Raw genomic sequence first — 11,049 nt, forward strand, 5'->3', positions numbered from 1 at the left:
CAGCAGGGGGAAAAAGAAACTAGTTAACTGAATTCTGCAGAAACTTGGTTTTCCTAATTTTGATTTATGTTCTAATGACCTACTGAGACCAGTAAATCCTGAGAACATAAAAAGAATGTTCAAACCTTTGTATTTCTTTGGTACAGCAAATCATTGTTGAATGTTTATAGGCAAGGATGGGTATTTGCAGTGTTTACCAGATTGTGTTGAGGAGTGGCAAGGCCAGAGAGGAATCACACCCTTTGGCTCTTGGGGGGAAAAGTATGTCAGGGTCATTGGTGAACTTGGAAAAAAGCGATACTTTGAAGAACCACTTGTGATTTTTCTTGGTTTCCGTTGCAGAGCTCAGAGGATGAGTCGAGATGGGTAGAAGAACTCATCAAAATGCACACAGCTCGAGTGAGGGACATCGAGCATCTCACTGGTCTGGATTTCTTCCGAAAGACCAGCCGTAGTTATCCAGAAATTCTGTCACTGAAGACGTATCTGCATACGTATGAGAGCGAGATTTAACATTCTGATCACCTGCAGTGCAGTCTTAAAACTGGTGTATATTTTTATATTGTTTTATATTTATTAATTTGAAACCAGGACATTAAAAAAAAGTTAGTATTTTAATCCCAGACCAAATCTGACATATTACGCCTGAAGGACTCCACTGTTTTTCTGTAATGCTTGATTAGATAGTCTTGTGTTCCGAGTAGTGCTTATAATAAATATGCTGCTTGTATCATTAGTGGAAGCTTCTAAAGGGTTCTAAATGTTGCACATTCCATAGCTCACTGAGGAAATGTTGGTTTTCCAGTGCTCAGTTGCCACACTTGGTCCTGTACTGTCACGAAATACTGATTTTGTAAAGTTGCATTCACTTACTGTTAATTATTACAGACATATTTAAGTCTTATAAACAAATCTTAACTATAATAAATCACACATTCAGGTTTCTTTTGGGGGTTTTATTTGTCCTTGATTTCACATATAAATTAAGAGCGTCTGCTTCTGGTGTATTTGCATGAAAGGTGTACATTTCTTATACCAGGTTCTTTTTCTAGTTGGATATTGTTTGCAGAGGCAAAGGGCATCTATAATCCTCATGATAATGGATTAGAGGAGACAGTTTTGGTCCAGATTCTTGGAAAATGAGATGAGCACAAGAAGACAGAAACCTAAAGAGCTCCTGAATACCATCTCTTAGCAGGGCTAAAGAGATATAGAGTGGACAGGACACTTGGCTTGCACATGGCAACCTAGATTTACCCTCTGGAACCCTATGGGCCCCCTTAAACTTGACCTGAAGTGATCTCTGACTGTAGAGCCAGGAGTAAGCCCCAAGTACTTCTGGATGTGACCCCAACACACACACACTCACACACACATTTGAACATACCTGAAAGGGGTTATTCCTGGTTCTGTGTTCAGTGAGCCATATACAGATCTGAGGATCAAATCAAAGGTAAGCATCTTGACCTATGCACAATGTCTGCATCCTCTAGGCAAGACTTTATTTAGTTATTTTTATTTTGAAGCCACACTAGGCAGGTACCCAGGGCTTAATCCTGTCTCTGCACTCAGGAATGGATCCTGGCAGGCTTAGGGGACCATATGTGATGCCAAGGACTAAACTCAGGTCAGCGGCATGTAAGCCAAGTGCTGTACCTGCTGTACTATTTCACTGGCCTTCTAGCCTGTACTTAAAAGAAGAAAAAGAATCTTTCAAACACCCTAACAGTTTTATTGCAATATGTATTGTAAAAGAATTAATATGATGCAGTGCAAATAACTAGGAGGTGGAAAGAGGAGAGTCTTACAGATAAGATTACAGCCAGGACTTGGAGGATGCAAAGAACAAACCTGCAGGAGGATAGGGACAAGAAGGAAGAGGGTGGGAGACAGCATGGATGTGTTCAGGAGGGCTCGGAAAAAAACAGCTGTGCCTGAATGTAGCGCAGGGGTAGAGAGAACAAAGACCAGGCCAGCTGAGATAGATACTTGCCCGTCGAGGTTTTGGATAAGATTCTAAATTCAATGGAAAGCAGAATGATTACAGAGTTTTAAGATTTAAGATTTCAGTTTACTGACATAGACTTGTAATAACAATTCTGCAGGATACTCTTAATAGTATTCATAGAAATACATTTTCCAAGAGTAGGTCTGACTATTAGGTAACTCAGCCTCCTGACAGTAGCATTATATATGGCAAAGGGTCATGATTTTTTTCCTTTTTTTTTAAAATTTTTATTAGTGAGACATCATGAGGTACAGTTGTAGACTTACAAATTTTTGTGCTTGGGTTTCAGTTATACAATGATCGAGTACCCATCCCTCCACCAGTGCCCATTTCCCACCACCACGGATCCCAGTATCCCTCCCACCCCCCATCTCCCCCATCCCACCCTGCCTCTGTGGCAGGGCATTCCTTTTTGTTCTCTCTCTCTCTCTTATTGGGTGTTGTGGTTTGCAAAAGAGGCAATGGGTGACAATGATGTTACGCGAAATGACTCAGAAAGAAAGGGATAGACATAGAAAGATTTTCCTTTTTTTTTCTTTTTTTATTAGTGAAACACCATGAGGTACAGTTCCTTTTTTTTTTTTTAAGGGGGTGGCAAACCTCTTTCTTAGCTATATTTCTGTATCACCTCAAATTGAACTCTTCTCAAAATAACTTACACCTGAGGCTTTGCGGAGAGCAGTTGTAAATTTAATTGAGTATGAATGCTCTATATTTAGCTTTAAGTCAAGACTTTCTTCTCATAAGTAAACTTGGAACCCAAAGGAACATCAACCACCATGTATTTCAGGTAAGTGGTTTTGCTGATAAACACATGTCATTAATTGTGGGATTTTTTTTTTTATGGAAGCCTGTTGAATGGACTGGGCTCAATTAAAATGAGGTCTAGAAGACTATTTAATTTTTTTTAATAAATTAAGACTTTGGTCCATCCATGCTTTCAACAAGCAGGTTGCTAAGAGTCCACTGTATGTTGAGCCTATTCAAGTAAACAGATTCTGAAACTGTCTCTAAAATGAATTCTTTGTAACTCTGGTAAACCAGGAAACCTGCAGCATAATTTCCTCAAGTCAGAAACATTCTGAATGTTTATGTTTGTTTGTTTGGGGACCACACCCAGTGGTCCTTAGGACTAACTCCCGACTGCACTCAGGGATCACTTCTGCCAGGCTTGGGCACCATATGGAGTGCTGGGGATGGAACATGGGTCAGCTACATGCTGCCCTACCTGCTGTACTCTGTACTATCCCTCTGGCCCCGACATTCTGAATTTTTTCAGAAAAGATAAAAAAAAATCTTTGAACAGAGGCTGTGTTTGGTGTCAGTTGGGCTTGCCTGCAGCTTCCAAATTCAGTGTCCGTTATTCCTTGTGGCTGGGAAGAAAGTAACTGTGGATGAGGTCTAGCTGATTCCTCTGGTTTGTATTCTCACTTGAACTTTCTCTGTTGAGTCATTTTGGGACTTTATTTTACCCAGCACAATGATTTGAGACTCATTCAAATTGTTGCATTCTCAGTGTCTCACTGGTAGGGGATGTGAAGCTGGAAGGAATGGGAATTCTCCCACAGCTTTAAAGAGAAGGACTGGATGGACTGCAAGGAACAGGATTCAGATGATTCAGATGCTAGTCTGCAGACTGTGTGAAACAGCAATAAGGAGGGCCCGCCATGAGTGGCAATAGTTCCTGTTTGTATTGGATATCAAGGAAACGCCTGTTCCTGAGGGGCTGGGAGGTTTGGCTTGAATAGAGCTAATGAGGGGACAAAGACCACTAGCAGGAAACTTTCAAAGATGATCGCAACTGAATAAAAAGTTTTGTTGAGGTAAAATTGACTCAATTAAATTTCATATATTTAAAGAAAACATTTGGTAAATTTTGACATACACAGAGACATACTCATGAAACCATCAGCTTAATCAAGATAATGAAAATACCAGTAAGCTAAGTTGTCAGTTATGGACTAAACCAAAGTCTTTAAAAGGAAGATTCCATGTGTGGGAAGGCAGACTGAGTCTAAACCTAGTTGTCCTGTGGACAACGGGTTTGATGTGGTTAAAAGCTGGGGATTTGCATTTACATGAAAAACATAAGACTCAAGTCAAAATTTTCTCCTCTACAAAGTAGTACTACAAATACCTACATCTCAGGGTGACATAAGAATGAAGGTAGGCAGCCTTGACTGAAACAAACCGGTAGGTTTTTCTCCCCATTTTAATCACCACTTTCCACCAAAGAAAACATAATTTTTTAAAAATCATTTTTATGTCTTTGAGGCTTTTTGCGAGATGGGAGTGGGGAGCAGAAGACATCTGAAATTAACCACATGTTGGGAAAAAGCTAAATCTTTTACAGAGGTGAAAAGAAATTGCCTTTAGAAAGTCAAGAAAGAAGCAAGACTGAGTCCGTGATCAGAGGGGAGTCTGAGCTCTGGGCATGCTCTGTACTCCCTTCAACAAGCCAGAAGCCTGGACCTGGGTTACAGGAGCTAAGCAAACCTTAAGGGACCTGACAACAGGCTCTGGGAAGATATTCATGGCAGCTGATTTCCCCTGGTCCCTTTCCATTCTCTGGATTCCCGTGTGGCCCTGGGAGAAACTTAGAAAACACAACAGGGGCTAGAGCAATAGCACAGCGGGTAGGGTGTTTTCCTTGCACGTGGCTGACCTGGGTTCAATTTTCAGCATCCCATATGGTCCCCCAAGCACAGCCAGGAGTAGTTTCTGAGTGCATGAGTATATGAGCCAGGAGTAACCCCAATGCATTGCCGGGTGTGACCCCCACCCCCCCAAACAAAAGAAGAAGAAAAAAAGAAAACACAACAAAAGCTGGATTAAAAACAGCGTCTTCTGGCAGTGCAGGTTATAAATGAAACATGGAATAAGAAAACCTACCAGCTACCTTTGGAAAATGCCTTGCCTCATGTTTGGTACCAATAAATACTGCACAATGATAGTGAACTAGGCCCAAAAGAAAAGACATAATTGTAGAAGGAGCAGCCTGAGAAGTAGGGAGAGAACCAGAAAGTAGCAAGTAGTATTGGAACCAAGGATGAGTTACTTTAAACACAAGGGAAGGAGTCAGTGATGTTAAATGCCACAGAGAAGTTAAGTTGAATGGGAATTTGAAAAGTTTCCACTGAATTTTGCAATGAAGCTGTCATCTGTGACCTTTCTGGAAGCACAGTTAGTGGAGTGGTGTGAAAAATGGCCAAACTGCTCTAGGATGAGGAGAGAATGGAGACCACACTGGTGGCATTGAGTGTAGATTGCCCTTTGAAGAAACAATGACTGAAAGAAAGGGAAGGTATTTAATTCTGTTTAAAAGAAGAGAAAGCTTTTATAGATTGTTGAGAAGATTTGGTGATCCTGGAATGTCTAATGGATAGAGTAACTGAATCTAAAGCTAAAGTTGAAAGGATTTGATACAGGAAGAGTCAGCTGTAACAATGTTCCTTTCAAATGAAGGAATTACTTATTGGGGTACTTGTTATTATAAAACATATGGTGTACATAACACTTGGAAAATGGTGGTCTGCAAGCTAGATACAGAATTCAGATTGCTTTGTTGTGCTACATATTATTTTCAGTAAATCAGATGCCATTTTTTTAAAAAAAAATTAACAAATGTCCTATACAAATCCAGGCTTGTAAGGAAAATTAGTTTACAACTTGAGGTGACAGGACTTATAATAGTATGAATTTCTTTTTAAAAAAATTTTTAAGCTACCTGTGAGATATACAATATACCAAACACAGTAACAACAAGTCTCAAAATGAAGACGTTACTGGGCCCGCTTGAGCAAATCGATAAACGACGGGAGGACGGTGTGACGGTGTGTTTATTTCATAAGGTAGTTCACAATATTTGATTAAATTTAATATTCAAACACCAATCCCACCACCATTTTACCTTTATCACTATCAAATTTGGGATGTTTCCATCTCAAGCCCTGATCCCTGCCCCAAAGCACAACCAAAATAATATATTTTGTATTGTCTGTTGTGAAGAACTGCTGAAAATGCTTAGAAAAAAGTATTCGTATAGGAAACAGTATGAAGATTGTTCTATTTTGGCAGGAGACATTCTTAGGGATATCATAAACATATTGTTAAAAGGTTAAGTGGTGTGAGCTTTGGTATGATCACGATCATCCAGTTGGTTGTCGATTGCTGTGAGCGGGCACCAGTAATGTCTCCTTCGTCCCAGCCCTGAGATTTTAAAAAGTGCCATATTCAAAGCTCTTTCAGGGTTAGGAGAATGAGACCCATCATTATTACTGGTATTTGGCATATTGAGTACGCCACGGGTAGTTTGCCAGACTCTGCCGTGTCGGCAGGTCACATTCAGTAGCCTGCCAGGTTGTCCAAAGTAAGAATGAAATAATAAGATGTCCGGGAGCTGGGTTTTATAGTCTCTCGGTTTTGGCCGTTGGTGGGATTACACAGCACCAGGGGGCCAGTTGGTGGGTGTGACCCCTGCCTACTGGAGGATGAAAGATCTGGGTGGAGGATACTCAGCCCCGATCCGAGCAGGCTTGGAGATCTCAGCCCTGGGACCCGCATGCCTTTGTTCCTCTGCCGGTACCTTCATGCGTGTGGAGAGTGGTCTCAGCATGGTGGTTCTGCTGGGAAACTCGGGGCTGGTTGAGCTTTGATACATATACAAAAATATGTATTATGCATATATATATATATGTTTCTCTCTATGATTTGTTGCCTACTATCTGAACCCCAACAAATGAGGTGTGGCACACAATCACATTTATGGAGAATGGGTAGGGAGTGTCTTATGATGTGTTTTATGATGTGTCAAGGCTGCACGGTCCAAGAATATGTTCACTCATGTGTGAGGCTCGGCCTGAGTGTGTGGGGAGCAGCCTTGAGCATGGCAGCGGTTGGGTTCTGGAGGTTTTTGGCTGCCGGGGCTGGGTCCCTTGGGGCGGGGAGTCTGGTGGCATGGCTATGGCAGGTTTCATGTTATGATCCCTTCTGGGAGAAAGAGCCGTGTGATCTGGATGTTGGCTAATGACGAGATTATCTGGCCAATAGTATGAATATCTTGATGCGACTTCTAGTCTGCCTTATTCCTTTCATACTCTTCCACCTCCCCCACCACCGAGACTTGGTAACTGTAATCCTGTCAGAGTCCAGTCCAGTAGATACTGTGCATTCCCTTTGCTTTGTTTCCACTACATACCACATAAAATTGAGATCATCAGCATATATCTTTGCCCCTCTAACTTCACAATATGACACTGTTTAGTTCTGTATGAGTCATAGCAAAAAAGTAAATAATTTTCTTTTCTTAGGGCCACTGTGTATATGTACCAAATTTCTTTACATGGCCATCTGTCATTGGGCATGGGTTGAATATAAATTTTTGATATTGTAAATAGTGTTAGAATGAACCTAGGTGTGCATATAACTTTTGATTAAGTGTTTCTGAGTTCTTGGGTAGATGCCCGGGAGTGGAATCACTGGATCATATGAGTATTCTACTTGCAATTTTTTTTTGAGAAAGAGAAAAAAATCAGAATATTTTTCAGTCTCTATACTGTTTTCAATAAACTCTTAATTAGATGATAGTCTCCCTAACAATGATTAAGGGCTCATTTTTCACCACATCCTTGTCAGCAATTGTTGTTTCTTGTTTTTTATGATTTCTAAACGTAAACTATAGATTTTAGTCTAATATTATGTCCATTTTGAATGAATTTTGTGTGTGGTATGTGATAGAGTCCAACATTTTTTGGTTTTTGCATTTTACAATTTAATTTTTTTCCAGCCCCATTTAAGGAGGCTCTCTTTCCCTTGCCTAATTCACCTAGCTCCATTGTTACACATTTTTTTTTTACTTCTTCAAGCATGATGTCTTTCAAACATTAAAAGAATATATAATTTTTACTGCATCATTGTTTGTAAGCTATTATCCCTGTCAACAATCAGTGGGAATCTATTTGACCACCCTAGTATAAGTGTTCCCTAGATTATGGGCATGGCAAATGTTTTCTGTAAAATTTTGCTATGTAGTCTCTAATTATTTAATTCTGCTGTTGCAGTATGAAAGCAACTGTATTAACAATACATAAAGAATAGCGATTGCTTTGTCCCAATAAACTTTTTTTTATTTGCTTTTGTGTTGCAGCCAATAGTGCTCAGGGGGGCTTATTCCTAGCTCTCTGCTCCGGTATGGCTTGTGTGACCATGTGGCGTGCTAGAGATTGAACTCAGGTCCCTTTGTACATCCCTATGCATTGTACGATCTCTGTCCCAGTAAAATTTATATGTGGGCACTGGAATTTGATTTTCATATAATTTTCATCACAAAGAAATATTGTTTTTTAGATTTTTTCCTAACCATTAACCAACTTAATTGTTTTTTTTTTTGTTTTACCTAGTTGGCCGGGCAGAAGGATCAGGACTGGCTGATTTGATGCTTGGGTTGTATGTGATAGTTTAGGTCACCATTAACTCTTGTTCTTTCTATTTTTATTTTTTTTTTGTAGCTTTGTGTTTCTCATATCTATCCTACTGAATCAGTTCACTTTGACTGCCTATATATATTTGATGTATATATTTCAGGTATATGGTCTCTCTGTAGGGTAACCAGATGTCTCCAATTGCTTTGACCATAAAAGCTTTCTGTGCTAAATCAGAAAGTTTTGGATAAACCAAAATGAGATGATCATGTCATCCCCACTGTTTATATTTTTCACATTTTTGTTAAAAGCTTTTCTATTTAAAAAGCATCTTTATTTATTTATTTTTTAATGTAGGAGTATTGCTATTTATTCAGTCATTGATTAGGCATGAACTCCACCTTCCTTTTTTGTTTCTTTTTATAAATTTATTTATTGAATCATCATGAGAGCGGTTACAAAGCTTTTGAGTTTAAGTCTTGGTCATACAATGATGAAACATCCGCTCCTTCACCGGTGTTCATTTTACAACACCAAAAACCCCAGTATACCGCCCCCCTCCGCCGCAAGTCCTCCCCCTACTTGTGGGGCAGATGATTTTCACATTACTTTCTCTCTACTTTGATTACATTCAATATTTCAACACCAGACCCACCATTATTATTTGAGATTTTACCCCAACATTCAGATCTGCCGAAAAGGCAACCATAGACAATTTGTTTTCTATTGCTGATTATGAATAACATATGATGTCATATGGTCACAGTAGTGGCCACACGATTTTCACGAATCATGAATCACGACCACCCTGTTATTCGTCGATTGCCTCGAGCAGGCCCCAGTAACGTCTCCTTCATCCTACCCCTGAGATTATATTCAAGGCTCTTTAGGAGAATGAGACCCATCATTGTTACTGGTATTTGGCATATTGGGTACGCCACGGGGAGTTTGCCAGACTCTGCCGTGGGGGCAGGCTACATTCGTTAGCCTGCCAGTTTGTCCAAAGTAGGAATGAGATAATAAGATGTTATAATAAGATGTCGCGCGGCCGCATTCGGTTTTTATAGTCTGGTTTTTTTTATAGTCTCTGGGTCTCGGCCGTTGATGGGATTACACGGCGCCAGGGGGCCAGTTGGTGGGTGTGACCCCTCCCTACTGGAATTTGGAGGATCTGGGTGGAGGATGCCCGGCCCCAATCTGAGTAGGCTTGGAGATCTCGGCCCCGGAACCCGCACACATGAAGGCAGGGGTCACACCCACCAACTGGTCCCCTGGCGCCGTGTAATCCCATCAACGGCCAAGACCCAGAGACTATAAAAACCAGCTCCCGGCTGCCCTCGCTGGGGCCCCTTGGAGGGGAGTGGGTTGAGCTTTCCTCCCCGCCCCGACCAGGGCTCCGGCAGCCAAAGACCTCCAGGACCAGCCACCACCATGCTGAGACCACTCTCCGCACACATGAAGGTACTGGCAGAGAGACAAAGCCACGTGATTTTGGAATTCCACAATTTTAACAATTAAATCTGGAGGAATTTCTGCTAAAGCCTACTTGGTTCTGAAATTTGTTCCTGACTCTCTGGGATCATGGTCATTAATTGATCAGGAGCCAGAGAGGCCGTTTGTGGGTGGTGACTCGGGGTCTTGATGGGGAGGGGAGGGAAGGGCCAGCTCCATCCCCATCCTGTGAGGCCCTGCATGTCTTGTCACTGTGAGCCCAATCCTGACTGTCCAGTGGCCTTTGGAGGATGATGGCCACTGAACTGCCTGGGGGAACAGGCCAAGGCACAAAACCTATTCCCACCTGGGGCAGCCTGGTGCCAGTAACCTACTGCGGGGAATGGACGCATTTCTGCCAAAAGCTGCTGATTTCTGAGATTTGTTTCTGAGTCTCTGGGATCATGGCCGTTAAGCAGTTTGATCAGGAACCACAGAGGCTTTGCCTCCAATTATATAGCTAAGCCGGGAGTGGTTTGTGGGTGTGTTGTCTCCCACATACCTAACTTTTGGCTGTTTACGTTTTTGGTAAACTTGGCCCCAAGTTGTTGGGTCTGGTCCAAAGGCACAGCAGCAATTTTGGGGTATCTAGAAATCTGAAGGCACCATCAGGCTGCTGATGCACTCACCTCACAGGTACAGATTGACCTATGCGGCACCATACCCTGAAGCGTCTTTATTTTAATGAACTAATTTAATAATCTCCCAGTTATTTCTTTCCCCTTGACTTTAATATCATTTCAGTAATAGTTCCAAACCGTGTTGTGCTTGACTATTTTTTTCCATCTCTTAAGTGAGGATTGGGGGGGAAGGGGCGTTGTCATTGTCATTGTTTTCAGAGAACTTTATGTAATGACTGGCATAAGTTTGGTTTTCATTGGATGTCAGATTCATGACTAAACCCTACTCTTTCTTTAACTTCTGAGATAATTAAGTTCTTAATGCTTAGTATTTCCTAATATAAGTTCAAGAGCAGCTCGGATGCCGTGAATTAGGCGAGGCAGGAAGGGGGGACCGCAGGCCCCTGGAAGAACAAAGGTCGCCCACCGGGCCGCTGTGTTCTTTTGTGACCAGAAGCGCCCCCTACATGCTTTCTCTTGTTGCCCGCATGCAGCACAGAAGGTGAATACA

At 41.5% G+C, this 11,049-nt stretch overlaps 1 protein-coding gene across 5 annotated transcripts in view; it reads left to right on the plus strand.

Moving 5' to 3' along the window:
- Positions 1-944, plus strand: part of ENPP2 (ectonucleotide pyrophosphatase/phosphodiesterase 2) — a 135,606-nt gene extending 134,662 nt beyond the window's left edge. For all 5 annotated transcript variants that reach the window (XM_056110470.1, XM_056110449.1, XM_056110477.1 and 2 more), the window contains one exon: positions 343-944. In XM_056110470.1, the coding sequence (XP_055966445.1) occupies positions 343-513 (171 nt within the window). In that variant the 3' untranslated portion in view covers positions 514-944. The remainder of the gene's footprint in view (positions 1-342) is intronic.
- Positions 945-11,049: the final 10,105 nt, after the last annotated feature.

The sequence above is a fragment of the Sorex fumeus genome, unplaced genomic scaffold (genome assembly GCF_029834395.1).
Source record: "Sorex fumeus unplaced genomic scaffold, SorFum_2.1 ptg000002l, whole genome shotgun sequence".
Taxonomy (NCBI): Eukaryota; Metazoa; Chordata; class Mammalia; order Eulipotyphla; family Soricidae; genus Sorex; species Sorex fumeus.